Genomic DNA, 18,669 nt, shown 5'->3' on the forward strand with positions numbered 1-18,669 from the left:
TCTTCTTATGGCAGCTACAGAAAATCATAGGCTCATGTACCAGAACTGTCTTGCAAGAACTGATGTGAGATCTGAATTTGCTCAGAGTTAAACACACCTGCTTTTACATGCAAGTTCCTTAAAGCCTGACTTCTAACCTACATGAGCTCTCTTTCAAGTACTAGTGAACCATACCTGTCACATTCCTTCTGCAGTTCAGTATTTCTTTCCCTTTCCTGGTCAAGACATGCTTCAAGTGGTCGTTTCAATTCTATCGGCTTCTTCACATTCTTTCTTTCATTCTCACACTTTCAAAAAACAAACAAACAAAAATACATGATACACTCAGCACAGGACAGTACACATAGCAACTGCAGATAGCACATATCCATCCTTTTGCCACATTCAGCAGAACACTGAGGCACAGGATTCTTGTAAACATTTAAATCACTTCAGGCTTCACACAAGCGGGCCAAGACCTAGGGATACCAATTAACGCCCCTGCTGAAGCAAATGCTCCTCTGCCCCCTTATTGGGCTTCGTCCCAAAAAGCTGGAAAAAAGATGCTAGAGAACAGCTTCCGCAGTTCCTCTGCTAATAGGTCAGCTTGCACAGGTAGCCACAGCCCTGGAGAACACTGCACACTCTACAGCATTCATTCCAATGACCAGCAGGCTCTTGTGGAAGAGTCTGCTTTTCTGGAATTCACCAGTGTCTTCTCAGTCATTACTTCCATATCTTATTTGTGGGTGTTTACTAATTTAGTTGCTGTTCCTCATGGTGTTTTTTCAGACAAACTACAGGAGAACTGGCAACTAGTTCTGTAGTTTGCATTTGCACCTTATTTATTCTGCAAGGGTTTTAAGCTCCTGTTATTCTGAAAACATGCAGCAGTTCCTCCGTACACTGCACTGAAAATAAGGGGTGTTTTAATCCTGCTTGGAAATCAAGGGGTCAGACAATAACCAGAAGGAATTCAAATAAAGAACACAGGAACTGCTGCCTTGCTCCATGTGCTCAACTGGTATCAAACCACACCGTCTTTCTGACAGCACAACTCCGAGATATTCTCTTGGCTTTTATTCAATTCCTTCATGACACCCAAATCACAATAGTACTCAGGGCCTGAGTAGCAGGGATATAAAATCAGAGTATGTAAGAACTCAAGAAAATGTCAGCATTGCTCTGGGTATTGGCGAGGTGTTAGGGACTGTTTTCTGGGCTCACTTCTTCTAAAAGCTCAGCATTTTCCCTACTCAGTTTAGCAATATGGTCTTCAAGGTGGGCTCTCGACTTTCGATCTTCCTCGCACATCATGCATGAGCCTCTGGATGTCATAGCCAACATATTCTGATTTTGTATCTATGGAAACAACAATGACAAAGGGAATGCCAAGATAACCAGAGAGACAACACTGCACATAAACTGCATTATAAACTGTTAACTCAAATGGAGGCAGGGCTAAGCTCTCACAACTAAGGATCTATAGTGAATGTTACACTGAGTTTATAAAAGATGGCTTGAGAAGCACCATCAAGAATAGCACTTAATGCTAGTGGAAAAAGTGAATGCTCTCTATACGATAAAATGAGGTTACATCATTTGGAGATAAGAAGACACACATGCAACATTAACTCACAGTTTTCTTAAAATTCCCTACACTTACTGACTGAGGAGATCTGCAGATCTCCTCAGAGCAAGAAAATGTTTTCAGAACAGCAATGTTACTTATCCTTTTACACAAAGGAGCAAAGATTTGCATCACAGATGCATTTGTGTGTAAACAAGTTTGCTTATTCAGTTCCCTTTGTAAAGAATGAAAGTTGTCTACATGCTTTGAATAGCACATTTTAAGAAAAAGAGAGACATCCCTGACGTACAGAAGGACATAAAAACCTGAGCTTAAAGGCTTATATGACAAACTCATAAAACTTCCTCATGTGTCTTTACAGGATATGTTAAATGTCGGTTCTCCCTATGTGACAATGTATGGGTAAAATACAGAAGTGTTAAAAATGCTAAAAACCTTCTAATTGGTATATCACCAAAAGAAGATGACAGGAAAGGAACCTGGAAAAGAACTCAGACTTTTCTGGTGCAGATAATCAACAGCTTTTCCCTTCCACTAGATCCTTCTTATTCTCCCTATAGCAGCTTAATTTTCCAACAGCAAACTAATTAAAGAATATTCCAAGGTTACACAAGATGCTAAGCCATGCATGCGCACCAGCTACTTCCCAGCTGCCTGCCACTGACTGCACAGCATTACTTCACCTAGTTGTTCTTTCCTTACCTCAGCCCCCTGCGGGGCAGTAAAGTACCAACACATATTCACAAATGGAAAAAGAACCTAATGAGCTCAGGTGGAAACTATGACAAAGCTCTGAAGATAAAATAGATTTCTCACATCCAGGTTTCCCCTCCCAGATCTCAACCACACATCTCCCTCCTGCTGACACTGTCCGTCCTATCCATCAAAAGAATCATGCTGATTAACACAAACATTTTCATACTACTGCAAAGACAGAAATGGCAGCAGTGAAAGGTGGAGATTTACAACCTTTACCTTATGGGAAAACTCTCAAAACTGGAGAATAGACCATCAGGATTTTCAGAGTACCCTACAGTCACACCACAGCTCAGATGACTCAGCTCCCCTATGATCCCCAGGAAAACCACATAACTTCCCCACGAAAAATATCTTAATAGGCTCAGAAGCTCACATAAAAAAATAAAAAATAAATAAATAAAAGGGAAGTTTATGACTGGCTTACTGAGGCTTCAGTTCTCTTGTCCTGGTGTTGCGCAGCAGCTTCCACCCTGGCATTTTCCATTTCAAGCCTTAAAGAGAAGCACAGATCTTATTAGACAAATCCATAATAGCGCACACTGCAAAAGAATGGTGTGAAAGAATGCTATTTAAAGCAAGAGCTTCTTTTAAAATCATGTTTTACCCTGATGATGCAACAAGGCAATTCTGACGTTTTCAGAGAATCCCAGAAAGCAAAACCTTGCTTCACTCTGTTATTTTCTTACCGTTGGACATGTTCTTCCAGCTGCTTTATTGTAGAACTGCTTCTGGAAGCTGCTAACAGAAGGTCTTTCATTTTTTGGTTAGAAGCTGATATTTGTCTTTCCTTATTATCTAGGTCAGTCTTCAAATCTTGAATGCAACGCTCATATTGAATACGCTGTTTTTCAGAGTCATGTAACTGTAAAGTAGCAATGAGAATCCTCAGCAGCCCGGTTAGGTTCAGTATAGAGAGCTCAGTGAGCACTGAAGAATTTGGATATTGCATGTATCTACATACACCCCCTACCCAAAGTACTGGAATCGTTTCCAATTCATTCAAGCCTTCATTTCTCTTAGCAAATGAACAATAACAGATGATATTTCATCATCTGTGACACTGGCATTGACACTGCCAATCCTACCTTCTCAGTGGCTTGTGACATCCTGAAATTACTTGTTTGCTATTCTATCGAAAATATTAACCAAAAAAACCTCATCCTTTTCCTAAAGTGATTTCACAGCTCATTAGTATGTTATTATGGTAGATGTTTCAGAAAAAACCCACAACTCTCACAGAGAGCAAAAAAGAAAAACTCAAATTCAGCTGTCCAGTATTTCTACTTTTTCTCAGAAATCAGACACCAAACTTGGCCAAACCAAAAGCGATAACCTGCTGAGACACCAGGTCATTTTGCAAAGCAGCTTATCAAATACAGATCTTCTCCAGTTAAAGACATAATGACTTCGTGTCGAAGACCACCCAGTCATGGACACCAAGTGCACAGAACAATGCAGTTCATATACTTGTCTTTAAATCTATACCCCTGAATTTATTTCTAGGATAGGAGGACATTTGCTTATACTTTGAACTCTCTGCTCTGATTTGGCACAGGCATGACTGTGATCACAGATGACAAGGGGCAAGTTGAGAAGACTAAGGGGATAAAGACCACCTTATAGTGTTTACAACCAACCTTATAAGACACAGAAAAACAATTTGTAAATTCAGAGCACCTGTGTAATGTTGCTTCAGATAGTTGGTAGTTTGTACACATCCCATCCACAAATAAATTCTTAATTGTGTTTGACACCAGGAGAGGGAAGTAAGTTGGGAAAAGAAAGAACACTGCTACAACACCCTGGAGCCACAAGAAGAACTTTAGCCGTGGGGCTGAAGAACGGCTCCTACTTGCAAAAGAAACTAGTTGGCTTTTTGATGATTCTAGTAACACTTATCTTTCACTACAGAGGAGGAGGCCAGCTGGCAAAGATTTCACCAGCTTCATGAATTATGACAGGGTATCACTGCTAACCTCCTTAGCTCTCTCTGGTACTTGCTCTCAGAACATTATTTTTCTCTTCTTCACCAGAAACAGGGAAAAATCACCCTCAGATTTTATGTGTAAGTTACAGCCTCTCTGTACCTTAGCTTTAATCCTGTCCAGTTCCTTCTGCAAGTGCAATTTGTCTTCCTCAAGGTCACTGCGGTAGCATGTAGTAACTATAAGGGAAGCTTCTGACATAGACTGCTTTTTAAGAGCATCAGCAAGCTCCTGCTGCAGCTGTCTGACCAAACCCTAAGGAAACAGATAAACATGAGGAAAAACATGAAACTTGACTTTACTCCTTTAAACTGACTATATTATACAGTTCAGTCATTTACCGGTCCTCCTTAATTCTAAGAGAAAAAACAATGAACCACAACAAAACAACACAATTTGGTCCTATGTGTAAAACTTACACCTGATGCATTTTAGAAATACAAAATCATTTTATGAATTGAAACATTTTAATTTATTCTAATTGTATAGCTTACCTCTCTTTCTACTTTGTCAGTCTCATATTTAAAGACTTGTTCCTTTAAATCAGTACACTTGGTATTTAATTCCTTGTTTCTCTCTTCCATGAGGTAAACCTGCTTTTCACTGTCAGCTCTGAGTTTGTTGAACATATCATGAAATCTGTCCTGGACATCATTCACAACCTTTTCTTTGATGATCTCCTTGTTCCGCAAATCTTCCAGCTGCTGACGGAGTAAAAGGTTTTCACTTTGGAGCTGGGCCAATTGTTCCTGCATAGATTCATGCTTTATCATAAATTTACTGACTTGATCTTTCTCAAGTTGCCACGCATGCTCATTTTCTTTTGCTTGACACTGGGCTTGATTTAAGTCTTTTTGTGTCATTTCTAAAAGCAGTGTTTTTTCTCGAAGTGTTTGTTCCAACTGGTGAAGCTCGTTTTCTAGACTATTAACTTTGCTTTCCGTTTTACTCAGCTGCTGAGACAAGCTCTTGTTGCTCTCTCGCACCTCAGAGAGCTCACGATGGAGCTTGTCTTGTAAACGAAGCCATTCATCACGTTCTCTCTGAAATGTTCGTTCGGCATCACTTTTCAATGACTGATGATGTTCGAGATCTTGAACCACTGCATTCAAGCGGGAACAGAATGATTCAATCTCTGTTTCCAGTCTGTCTTTGCTTTCTTTTTTCTGTTCAAGCTTGGAAGTTAGCATTGCAGATTCCGTCTTGAGTAAATTCAGCTGTCCATTGTACTGAAATACTGTCTGTGTTAAGGTTTCCTCACTCAGTTTAAGTTCCTTCTGAAGAGAATCATTCTTTTCTTTCAAAGACTCATTTTCCTCTAAGTATTTTCCTTCATCCTCCTGGTGCTTAAGTTTTACTTGATCGAGTTCTAGTCTTAGCATAGCAATCTCTTCTTGCAGTAACTGATTTCTGTGTAGCAGATCCTTTTCTCTGTCATTAGTGTCAGATTTCTGTGTGATAAAGGACAATAATGAATAGTTAGTTGGGAAATAAATTCAGGTTTAACCCATCAGACAGCTAGGCACCACACTCTCATCACTAAGTGGGATGAGGGAGAGAACAGGAAACAAAACAGAACTCATGGGCTGTGATAAAAATAATTTATTAAGCAAAAAGATGAAGGACATGGAAACAAGAAAGTGATGACAGTATAATAACGAATTCAAAAGCCAAGTAATAGGATCACAAACAGCCTCAGCCAGCTTCTTTCCTAGTGAATCTCCAGATATCTGGACATTTCACGGGTAGAAACCTTAGAAATGATTGTAACAACTATACAGTGAAGAACAGCAGGCAGTTTAAGAGACTGGGAACACAATGTCTTATTTTCCAGTGGCTTCCTACTTCCACATGCAATTCAGGTCTATGTGGGATTGATGATGCTATTCAGAGTTTTTAGACAACAGTAACAAAATTTGGTTATATTGATAAACTGTAGATAATCCACGAAAAGGCACAAAAGGTTATTTTTCTTAAGGTTTTAGAATGAGCACAGTGAAGTATAACCAAATTAATTAGGAATGGAACTGCTTACCTCTGAATTTTTCCTAATAGTTTTTCTTGTCTCTTCTTCCAGCTCCTTCTGTCTCCACAGGTGGTTGCTCAAAATTCCTTCTTGCAGAGCTCTAGCACTCCTTTCATTAGAGAGCTGTCTCTGTGTTTCATCACGCTCTTCTTCAACCTACAGTAATATAGTTGAACTTGTGAATCTTGAACAAAATCAGAATTAGCAATACCTTCCTATTTCATTCTTTTTATTCTTACATTCTATTAATTCTATTAAGAGTCATTTATCATAAAATCATAGAATGACCTGCATATCAATTTTCCATGTTTGCAAACAAACATCTTTAGATTTATCTGAATTGAAAGTTATAAGGATAGTGTGAGTCCTTTGCACAAATCAGCATCATAGAAGTTTTATACTTAATGAATCTCCCTCTATAACACAAGAAAAAAACAAACAAACTAGAACTACTATTCTTGGAAACATACAGAGTTTAAGTAGAAACCCAAGTTATCTTTCTAACAAACTACATATACATACTAAAACCAGAGATGGACACTCATATGCTTACAGTCAAAGATTTAAAAACATCTATTCATCAATATGAGCACTAACACTAAGAACTGCACAAAACAAATGACTAAGATTTCCAAAAGCACAATAACTACACTTACTTTACCCCACTGCAAGGTCTTAAGTCTACATCTCTTCTACTAATATTTAGAAATGCTTCAGAAAATGTGCCAATCCATTTTCAGTTTACCAAAATCTAGCAATACTGCTGGATAAATTGAGTTGTATGAGATTTCCAAAGGCTATTAATGAAGTGAGACACAGAAGAGGACTGACCAGCTGAACAGCAGACCAGGAGGTAAACTAATGCCAATGATGTCCCTGTTAAATCCAGGCAGACTGAAAGAGGTGATGCTAACTACTTACTGCTTCTGCCAGAGCAACGTGGCCACTGAGGATCCTTAATGACCACTTTCACATGTTCTTAATATGTTTGCAAATACAAGTTCTGAAAATTTGAGGCTTACTATTTATGGGGAAAAATACAACACAACAGACCGAATTTCCGAGGTATATTTCAAACTGCGTAGAACCATGACAGGAATGCTGAAAAGTAGGTAAAGGCCAGTGAAAAGACCCTCAAAACTGTATGTAAGAACTGAAGAATTCATGCAGGTTGTGTACAGTGAGAACATCATCATCTCAATTGCATTAAATAAGCCACTAAACTTGTAATAAAAATAAAGGTGAGAGTTTTTCTGGATTCAGTCTTGATTGTAAGCAACTGAGGCAATTTACAGATTATCAGGTAAACAGTAACATTTAGGCCTAAATTTAAATTCATGTAAGTATACTTGAAAGAATACTACAAACAGTAACTGTAATTTCCTTCTGAAGAAAAAAAACAATAATAATAAAAACATTTTATATATATATATATACACATATAATATATATATAGATATATAGATATAGACATACATATACACACACGCGCACAGAGTTCTGTAGTAATTAGGAAAAATAACTCAAAGAGAAGCTTTGCCTGAAGCACAAACCAAAGTATAATTCTGAAAAATGTGAAAAGGTATCATGAACTTGTTTGTTCACGCTGGTTTCATGACAATGGTCCTCAAAATGCACCAAGATAATTGCCTAATGTCTCTTTCACCAACAAGTTGAACATACTAGCATAAAATATCAGTTTGAAAGAAACAGAAAAACAGAAGATATATATTTAATATACCTGTTTCTTGAGCTGTTTCAGCGTTATTAACTCTGTTTCTAAATTCCTTACACGAAACTCAAGTTGTTGTTTTTCCTCTGTCTCTCTAGAATATTGATCCTTTTCCCTCTTTAGTTGCTTTCTTGTTTTTTCATATCGCATTTCAGCTCTATGTCTCTTTTCCTCTTCTTGTTTCACAAAAAATCTGGGATTTAAAAGAGAGTATTTGAGGAATTAAAGCACTGACAAAAAAGTAAATATGCCACATCATGAACCAGGAGAAACAACTTAAAACTGTAGAAATGTCACACCTTTTCAAATATAGAAGTTTTTCTGCAATTTTAAACTTTTAACATCACTCTAATTTCATTCCATTAGTGGTGGAAGACACGTTATACATGAGCTGCACAAGACTGACAAATAAGCCCTTAAGTGATGTACAAAATTCATCATGTATTTCCATGTCGACATAGGTAAACATGAACAGTAAACCACGAACTTTTACTAACAAAAATACACTGTTTTTAATAAGTTGATCATCACCTATATAGTACAGATTCATAATGACTGCAAGTAATACCGATAAAACATCACATCACTTATCTAAGACAAATCAAAAACTTTTAAGAAGCCTTCCCTAAGACTATAACAACTGCTTACCATGTGCGGATGAACCTTTTCATTTCTTTTAATAAATTAAAGGATAAGGATAGTGTTCAAAAAAAGATTTGAATATCAGCAACCACTAACAAGTAGTTCAAAACATTGGCTGTAACATCAGTATTGAAGCAGCTTATTCTAAAGGAGAAAGATTTACATGTAGTCTTTAGCTTCCCAAAAAGTACAGCTTTTATCATGTATAGCTAATACTGTTTTGAGATTTTACATAGAAGAAAAATTAATTCCTTCTATTTACAGATGTTTGGGAATTCTGAAAAATGTTTAGAATCAAATCCAGGCCAAATCAGGAACGGCTTTGTCTTACTTACAATCCCCTTCCACGTACTGGGAGACTGCAGGCACATCCTGAAGTTTATTTCCCTCAGCTTATTCTCACAGAGTTTCATGCTCTGTGATCAGCCTGGAAAGCCTCTACTGAACTCACACATGTTGACTACGATCTCTTGAAGGCCATAAAAAGAAATGCACACAAGTACTTGGAGGCCAAAAGTTGGACCCAGTGCTCCAGACACAGACCAACTAGATGCTAAGTAGGGATGGACTCCTCCCTTCAGCTTCTTGACTCTGCAACCCAGGATGCTGCTGGCCTTCTCAGCTGCAAGATCATTCTGACTCATGTTGCACTTAATCTCTGCCAAAGCCCCCAGAGGCTTCTCAGCGAATCAGCTCACCAGCCAGAGCATTTCACTGTGTACACAAGGGCTTCCTCCATCCCACGTGCAAGGGCTTTGAATTCGTTCTTGATTAATTTATTAGGCATAGGAGGTAAGATTCTAAAGACACGATTAGAGTCAGTGTTAAGGAAGAAATTCTCTGGGAAGCCTGGTCTGGTGGTTGGTGACCCTGCACATAGCAGGGGGGTTGAAACTAGATGATCATTGTGGTCCTTTTGAACCTGGGCCATTCTATGATTCTGTGATTAAGACCTCTATCACCTCCAGCTAAATTAATCTGAACCTCCACTGTGCATTTAGTTCTTTGAAAAATATACTTTTAAAACAGTTTGGGGAGCAGGGGACTACTCAGCATAGCTTTCAATACCGAGGAAAGTGCTTCAATTACAAGATTTAAAACAATCTAATTCTACGGATTATTTTATTAGCTTACCCTTTTACTGGCATTTCAAGTAATTTTGGTCTCTCCTCAGATGAAGAATTCTTTGTGTGTTTTTCTTCTATCATTTTTTCATTCTTCCTTAGAGCAAGCTTTTCTTTTACTGGTTGATGGGTAATATTGCCCACTGGTGTATTTGATTTATCAAGACTTTCCTGTTTCTCCACTGCTTGCATTTTGAAATGTTTCTGCTTCCTTTTTTCCTTCTCAACCTATGAAGAGAAAATTAAGCTTCATATATTTTTCTGATTCTAAAGGAGATCCAAGACCAAATAATCTAAGCTTGACTTTTAAAATAATGTAAAATAAAAAAGATTTTCCCCAAAATTACTCTACAAAATGTACCAAGTCTACAAATATACTCTGAATTCACTCTTGATTTGAAGTATAACAATCAAACAAAAACAAAAAAGCAAAGCAGCCCTAAGGAAACAAACAATAGAAGCATTACTGATGGATAAGAAATCAGATGGACTACACAACAGTAGTTGTAGAAACACAAAGTATGAGTGGATGTATGATGTCATACTTCCTTAATGATGAGGAAAAAAGCAAACTGAACTCAAAAGCAGAAACAGCTTCACAGCAATCAGGAATTTTAGTGAGAGGCAATGAAGGCACACCATGCACAAACCACAGCAAATGAAGAGATAAATCAAGACCCTGTTCAGAAGCTATTTTCATTCCTTGATCGACAGTCAAAACTGGTGTACTTGTATGAATTTCTTTTTATGGTAATGAGGTGATAACTACTTACACTGGAAATGACTGCCACCTATTGTCAAACTGAAACAATACACTTTGCTTTCTCAAAACCTTCTGATTACATTATGGGGAAAAGCACAGTTCTCCACTGCTTTCCTTATTTATGAGTAACGCTCTTCTCTTAAGACAAAAAAACCAATTTGCACAAAGCACCTTCTTTTAATGATCAATAGCTAACATGAACAGGACCACCGATACTGAGAAAGACTAAAGAATAAGGAAAAGCAGGTGAACTTCTACCTCTTTTTGTAGCTCTACCTTCTCTTTTTCCAAAGCCAGGAATACCATTTGCAGCATTCCTACCTTACTCTTAAATCTTTCCATATCTTGTTTTAGTTCTTCATCCAGATTCCTTTTCAGCATGCCACAAGGTTGCTGAGCATGCGGGAAAAGATTTTCGATTTCTGTTTCTCCTATTTCCTTGTTTTTGATAAGGCAGTCTCTGGGAACACTGTCACTAAGACAGATGTCCTTGCCAATTTTCTTCTCACTTATAAAGCCAAGTGTACTTTCACCATTTGTGGAAACAGGTCTTATATTAGGAAGATTATTAGAAATGTCATCCCAAATATTTGTTTTTAAACAATGTCTCAGGGAATACTCAGGACTTCCCTCTACATCTCTACTAATCCCATTCTCATTCTCTTCCATTTCCTCTGCTTTTGATAGATGTACTTTTGTATTATCTGTGTAATTAGTGCAGCCTTCTTCATCTGGTATTCTCCAGGTATTTTCCATGCTCGCATTTAAGTTATTGTGATCAGGAAGGACACAGAGACTCGGAATAACTATTTCAGGTTTGGGTTCTTTTAGGTCTACATTACGTTTCACATCTCCAAATTCACCTTTACTTTCTAACTTATCACTTGATTCTGTCACACAAGGCGAAACACAAAGACTCTTCAATTCTTCAATGAGGTCATCTTCTGACACTTCTGCCACAAGGGATGGAGCTTTCTCAGATTCATTAATTTCACCAAACAGCTGCTTCAGCTCTGCTGTAATGTTTGTAAAATTTCTTTTCAACTCCCTTTTCTCTTTTTCAATCCACATTTTTTGTATCTTTCTTCCCACAGCTTTAGACTTAACTGCTTGTCAGCACTGTGGGATTCCTCATTTTCTGCTAGGGCTTCCTGATGAGAAATTTCTGCTTTGTCAGTCTGCTTTTCATGTGTGTATTTTCTATCAAGTTTCTAAAACATATTTATCCTTAAGTAAGCAGGTAAAGACAGAAAAATTACCAAGAAAAATGAAATTACCGTTAAGCCATATAATTTACATTGCAAACTCATCCCATCATACAACAACAACAAAACAAAGATACCTTATTTATTTTTTCCTCAAAACAGAAGGATCTAGTTTAGAAACATAAACCAATCAAACAGATCAAAACCAATCAGTAGCAACAGAAAACACAACTGCCCAAATTTTCCCATACTCAACTTTCTACTGACTGTCCCTTTAAACCCCCTGCTGGTTAGCATTCATAAAAAGCGTGAGTGATCATAACAAGCTTTTTTACTAACCACAACAAGGGACTGGCTACATTACAATCACTTATGCTCCTCAGAGTCAGAATTATTAAATTCTATTCCAAGCTCCCAAGACAAATATTTACAAGGAATACCTGTTCATTCCTGCCCTCAGCCCAAAATCAAGAACTGAGACATCTATCCAAACGGTACCATGCCTCAAGCTCACTGACCAGCTCCTCTCTCCAGCCTTCTCACTATCTCTGACTTCACAGTCCCTGCAAAGTTGCCCTTGGTTTGTGTTCCCTTCTGAACAAGGTCTGCAGCCTTGGCATCCCAAGGAACCACAACTATTGTCCTTCTTACTCTGGTTATAGAGGCCCTTTTCTCCTTCCACATCGTAACTCCACAAAAATCTTTCACAATGGAGAGCATCTCAGTCACCACCTGCCTCAGCCACTTCATTTCCAAGCTCCATTCACTTTGCACATCTGCTACCACCTTCCAATACTTAAGTTCCGCTCTCTACCTGCTGAAATGAATCACATCCCTCTTCCACAGTGCCTTGGATGTATGATGATATTACTTCCTCCACTTCCCTTGAGGTAGTACAGAAGACTCCAGACACTCAATGAAGATCCCTACCCAGTCCTGTATGCTCAATACAAACAGGACGCCTAGCCTATATTCCTCCATAATGACCTTCAAAAAATATTTTCGAACACTTACTAACTTGATCAGATAAGAAGATATTTTGCAGAGGCAGAGAAAGCACTGACAGATCATATTTCAGGTTTTTACTTAATCTTTCTAATACACAGAGGAAAATCTGGCGTGTTTTGTCAAAGAAATAATCACATGATTTAAAATTTTGCTCCCAAATGAGTATGTATTTTGCATAGGAAAAAACAAAAAACCCACCACATGACTGCACTGTTTCTCAGAATTGCACGCAAGGAAAAACACAATATTTGGTTTCACATACCTGCCTCCCAAAGTTTTCAGTGGCATCCTTGACCATCTCTTTTTTAGCTGATGACGACACATGAACGGTAGATTCTGAGCGCTCACCTACAGTGAAAAAATTACATCTTTATAACGAACATGACTTATTACAAATTAATTATACCTAGAGTACATCCTGAATCATTGCATTTGTGAGAAAATAGCACAAACTAACACAGCCTCTCAAGCGTATGATTATTTACGATTTGAACATAATATTACAAAACAGTTTGAAGATGCCTCTGTGCGAACTAATCCCTCTCAGGGCATTTTCCCTTTCATTCCTAAGGGAAATTTGATGAAAATCAGTCAGAAATACACCTTTAAGAATCTCAAATGGTTTACATGTAGAACTGTATTTATACATACATGACACACTGTATGCTAGACAGCAATCGGCTAGATTCCTCTAGCTACTTTCATTTCTCCTTGTTTTGTGCCACAAAGGGTCTCGTTTAACCCTTTTAGAGTTAGAAATACTTGTACCATAGGAATTATAACACTCTGCAGAAGAAATACAGCTTGCTGAAACCCAAACATAGGAGTTTGAGACAAACTTTCACATATATTTCTTAATACCTGATCTTTGAGCAAATACATGGATTATAGAAAAAAAACAGACACGAGGAAGGATGAACAGAAAATACATGAAATGATGACATAAAATGAGCTATGAAAAGACTGTTTTTCCTATCTAACTTTGCCACGTCCCACACCATCACTGGACTACATTTCACATGACTACATAAAACAGACAAAACAAGAACTCACAGAATCACAGAAACACAAAGGATGGAAAAGACCTCCAAGATCATGGGTAAATTAGGTTGCTAAGTCACTATCCACCATATTTAAAGAGTTGTGGCAGTCAGGTAAAACCCTTAGTGACAGGAGAAAGGGAAACATCACACTTGTTTTTAAAGAGTTTAAGAAAGGAGGTACTTTCCAAGGCCCAGACAACCTTCTATTATGGAGTGACTAGAGTGGAGGATAAAGAAATAGCAACTGATGTTAGCTACCTAGAGAGCTCATCTCTCTAAATTGGAGAAATATCATGGATGGATTCTTTGGTAGACAGGGAAGTGCTGCCAAGTGGTGTATCTGATATGTTAGTGAAAAGAGATCGCATTCAGACAGATACTGACAGCCTACAGAAGCAGGTCTTATGATGTTCAGCAAGGCCAAGCGCAAGATCCTGCACCTGGGTTGGGAAGTCATCAGCTTCAGCACAGGCTGGACAATGAACAGACTGAGAGCAGTCCTGTGGAAAAGGACTTGGGGATAATGCTGGATGAAGAATTACATATAAGCTGAGAATGCATGCTTGCAGTCCAAAAAGCCAATTGCACCCTGGGCCACAAAAAAAGAAGCACTGCATGGCCAGCAGGCCAAGAGAGGTGGTGTCCCCTTCTACTCCACTCTTTCAAAACCCTACCAGGAGCACCGAGTTCATCTCCGGGGCCCCCAGCACAAAAAATCTCTGGCTAGAGCAGGTCCAGGGAAGGGTCTCAAAAAACAATTTGAGGACTGGAACACTTTTCCTATGAGGAAAGCTGACAGAGTTGGGGAATATAAGAGTTTGCAGAGACCATATGATGGCCTTTCAATAATTAATGGGGGCTTACACGAAAGACTTTTAACTATGGCCTGTAGTGACAGAGCAAAGGGTAACAGTTTTAAACTAAAAGATCGTTCAGATTAGATATAAGGAATAAATTCTTGATGAGGGTGATGAGGCACTGCAACAGGTTACCCACAGCTGGGAAGTTTCAATTAGGTGATTTTTAAAGGTCCTTTCCAGCCCAATTCTATAATTCAATGATTCTAACCACCTTTTGTGCATCTTACAGAAACAATATCACTGCAGTAGAGAATCTCCTTTTCTTTATGCAAACACACGTACATTTTTTTTCTAGAAAGAAGTTTAACCTCTATTGTCATCAAAAGAAACAGTACCTTTTTTCCCAAGACATGGATGTCAAACAGCTTGGAGCAATTTCCATTCCATACTTAGAAGTTGCAATAGTTTTCTGAACTCTTATCTAATCATCTACTTCATATGCTTGCTTATATAGGTTTTCACCTGATTTGTAATTTTCAGGGCTCGTTGTAGAAATTCTAAGACCTTAATAGGGAACTGTTTTGTATCTCGCTAACAAATACTTAAATTCACATATATCAGAATTAAGAAACTAAGAACCCATTGAGGTTAGATATACTCTCTCCCATGTATAACAAATGATCTAGCTGCTTCACTTTTATTTATCTTTCCCAACCAAAAGGAATACCTGCCAACATACTTCCACTCACTACCTCCCACCTACACTCTCTTTCCCATGTCCTTCCACTAGCTCTAAACTCAGTGGCCAGTTTAAACAAAACATAAGAGGATGGCTTTGGAAGAGCATATGTAATACATGTTTTCATACAACTGCCAGAGAGGCAAAGAAAAAGCCAGGTAAATAATCAATCATGCTAATGAAGCATAAGCCTGTGAATCACCCATTCTGTCCCACCTGCAGCTCCTGGACAGCTCCATCTGCAGACCCTAGCCAGGAATCAGACACAGGACATGACCCCTATTGCTCCTCTGCAGATTGGTATATTTGGCAATGAGAAGGAAATGAGTAAATGTGGACTGCCTGACAAGGGGTGATGATAGCAGGTATGCTGGAGGAACCTTACACTGTAGAAGGATGTTTAGAAATGTTGAATGGAGCTGTAGTGGAGAAAACACCCAAAGATAGAGCCATATTTCATTAAATCTGCTGCTGAAATAACATCTTGCTAGCAAAACATTAATTTAATATGAAGAATTTACAACTACAATGTATCTGCCCACAAAGGGACATGACAAAAAAAAACCAACAACTATTTATAAATACCTTCAATATCATCTACACTCAATTTCTCCTGTGGATCTGCAAAACAAATGAATCAAATGCTTAATTAAATATGCTTATCAGAAAGATTTTGAAGCTAAAATCAGAATATAAAAGACATCATTACCTGATTTTTGCTTTTCTGTTTTTGAAGATGTTTCATTCATCTCTAAAACTGCAGAAACCTTTAACTATGAAAGACAAACCAATGAAAAATAAACACCCATACATTCAAAGTAACCACATATTCATTAATGAGCAGGACAAGTAGATTTCAATGAAAAGCATTTACCTGCAAATTACTGGGTTTCTCTGAAAAGCCTGGAGATGAAAAATGAAAGCGTTATTTTATTTAATTGAAGATATCTTTTATTCTTTACAACATTAGTAGGCTCTGTAATTGTTTCTTGCACAAATTACTTCATTGAGAGTGAAATAGCTAATATCCAATTATCTTATCACACAGAACTTGTAGTAGTATATAAGAAATACAGAGTAATTCCCATCATCCAACTTTTATTAAAAAAAAAAAAAAGAATCAAATCACAGAATGACAACAATTCATGTGAAGCATTAAGTCATGTCTATTAAGAGAACAAGATTAAAATATTTTGTTCCTTTTGGAAGCTGAATTCTGCTTTCTGGAAAAATTAATTAGAGCAGATAGCTTTGGCTTCTTAATGACCAATCAAGAAAGAACCCAGCAGAACTATGACTACTTCTATTCTAGCAGTGCATAATGTTGAGGCTACTTTCTCATTAACAGCTTATGGAGAGCAACGGTACAGACACAGCAACCTCATACAAACATCATTCAATGAGGTAAAAACAATCTGGTTCTCAACTGACCTCTCTGGAACAGTTTGCAAGGAAATAAATGATACAAACATTGCTTGGTTGTAATGCACAACATGTGCGTTATTCCAAATCTTTTTCAAGTTTAGTGTCAAATCTTATTTCCTAACTCACACAACCTACTGCCCTGTGCTGCAGTCATCTTATACTTTACGACTCCATTCATGAAACAAGCATACAAAATGCTTCTACGAATTGTTCCACAAAATAATTTTTAGATTTAAATAAATACTAAAAACAAATCATCAAGACTTGATTTTCGAACACTAGGTGGTCAAGTAACATGGAAATACATTAGAAAGACTACCACAGTCACCTCTTCACCCCTCCCACACTGATTTCAAGCTTAGCAGAATCATATGAAGCAGACATTAAAGACAATTGGTAAGTTGATTTATGGATTCCGGAAGCTTGCTAAGATTTGGTGTCTGCTTACAAAAATAAAATTGGACTTGCCTTTTAGGCTATGTCATTGAATCCATATTATAAGCCACATTGCCAAAGCACTCTCAAAAAGATAAAAGATTTATTCCAATAGCAAAACTTTCCAGCACACTTATGATCAATCAGGATGGTCATAAAGCAAATGCCATGAGCTGCAGGTGGAAACCCGCAGCAACATAACAAGAATTTGCCCACATATTTTAGTTCTTAAAGAAAAACAGGAAACTAAAAAAAATTAAATAAACAAACAAAAAGATTAACCAAATGATATTTTTCTTCTGCTGATTATCCAGAAATATCCAAATCCTCAGACAGATAAATCTTAAACCAGATACCACTCTCACCACTTTAAGCAACCACTTAAAGCAAAGAAAAACACCCGAACAAACACATATCCAAAAAGTATACATAATGAACGCAAGAACCGCCTGGACTAATCAAGCAGGCCAGCAAGTTCAGTGTTCACTGCTGTTAATTAACATCAGCCAAGCACTTCATTGCTACAGCACATACTCACTGAACAACAGGACTAACAAGGAAAACAAAAGAAAAAGTTCACTTGTCTATAAACACAGACAAATCCAATCTATGAGATAGTTACCCTTGTTGTGCTCCCCTGAAACACTCTGCAAGCGTACTCCATGTTCAACTGCAGGTGGGAGAAACACAGGAGGAGATGCTTTCCTCGAACCTTCAGAACACGGCTGTACAATACAGTACATACGCGTAAGAATTTGTACAAAACAATTTTTTTAAAATAAAATCTAACAAAGGCTTTTGCATTTTAAATAAAAGGGCAAAAAAATCCTCACAATTCATCTAAACTATTCCATAATGTTGATTAAGGCTGGCAAATCACAGAGCCACACAAGAAATTAACACAGGAAATCAAGATGTTGATTGTGAACAAGAAGCTGCAGCTCTGTGTTGATTGAACATTGGCATCAAATTTGCACCTGGCATTCAAATATCAGCCTACATTGCTGGGGCACATGTCCCACAATGTTGAGTGAGTGCATCACTACGTTGCAAAAGCAAGATTTGATTTGCTTAAAGGCCAAAAAGGCAAAGCTGATAGCGATTAAGCTATCTAGAAAGTCTTGTATTTTTAAGAAAGGAGTGGGGAATTAGTTTTTTTCCCAACAACAAAGGCTAGAGGGGAAGTAGCTACAGACCCTGCTCACTCTCATCTTGAGAATTATCAGACAGAAAGGATAAACACAGCCAGCACACTTGGTGTCTGCTGAACATGATTTTCAAAATCGGATTAAGTCTATCTAGAGAAGACAGAGGTTCTATACAGAAAAATCTAAATGTCTGGGTTGCTCAGTGTATTGGCATCCGTTAAACTCTGACTGGATCAGCAGAATAGATCTGAATAGTAGGAAAAAA

At 37.8% G+C, this 18,669-nt stretch overlaps 1 protein-coding gene across 1 annotated transcript in view; it reads right to left on the reverse strand.

Annotated features, from left to right (window-relative positions):
* The window catches only part of LOC146756798 (ankyrin repeat domain-containing protein 26-like), a 55,905-nt gene that overhangs the window by 7,452 nt on the left and 29,784 nt on the right, over positions 1-18,669 (reverse strand). Inside the window, exons 9-20 of the mRNA XM_085524259.1 lie at positions 16,271-16,299; positions 16,106-16,169; positions 15,982-16,017; positions 13,077-13,162; positions 9,849-10,066; positions 8,082-8,265; positions 6,350-6,496; positions 4,809-5,765; positions 4,417-4,569; positions 3,016-3,191; positions 2,754-2,820; positions 175-287 (exon numbers count right to left, since the gene is read on the reverse strand). Of these exons, the coding sequence (XP_085380385.1) occupies positions 175-287; positions 2,754-2,820; positions 3,016-3,191; positions 4,417-4,569; positions 4,809-5,765; positions 6,350-6,496; positions 8,082-8,265; positions 9,849-10,066; positions 13,077-13,162; positions 15,982-16,017; positions 16,106-16,169; positions 16,271-16,299 (2,230 nt within the window). The remainder of the gene's footprint in view (positions 1-174; positions 288-2,753; positions 2,821-3,015; positions 3,192-4,416; positions 4,570-4,808; positions 5,766-6,349; positions 6,497-8,081; positions 8,266-9,848; positions 10,067-13,076; positions 13,163-15,981; positions 16,018-16,105; positions 16,170-16,270; positions 16,300-18,669) is intronic.

This window comes from Coturnix japonica, chromosome 26 (assembly GCF_054131305.1).
Source record: "Coturnix japonica strain WE chromosome 26, WE-NBRP24, whole genome shotgun sequence".
Classification (NCBI taxonomy): Eukaryota; Metazoa; Chordata; class Aves; order Galliformes; family Phasianidae; genus Coturnix; species Coturnix japonica.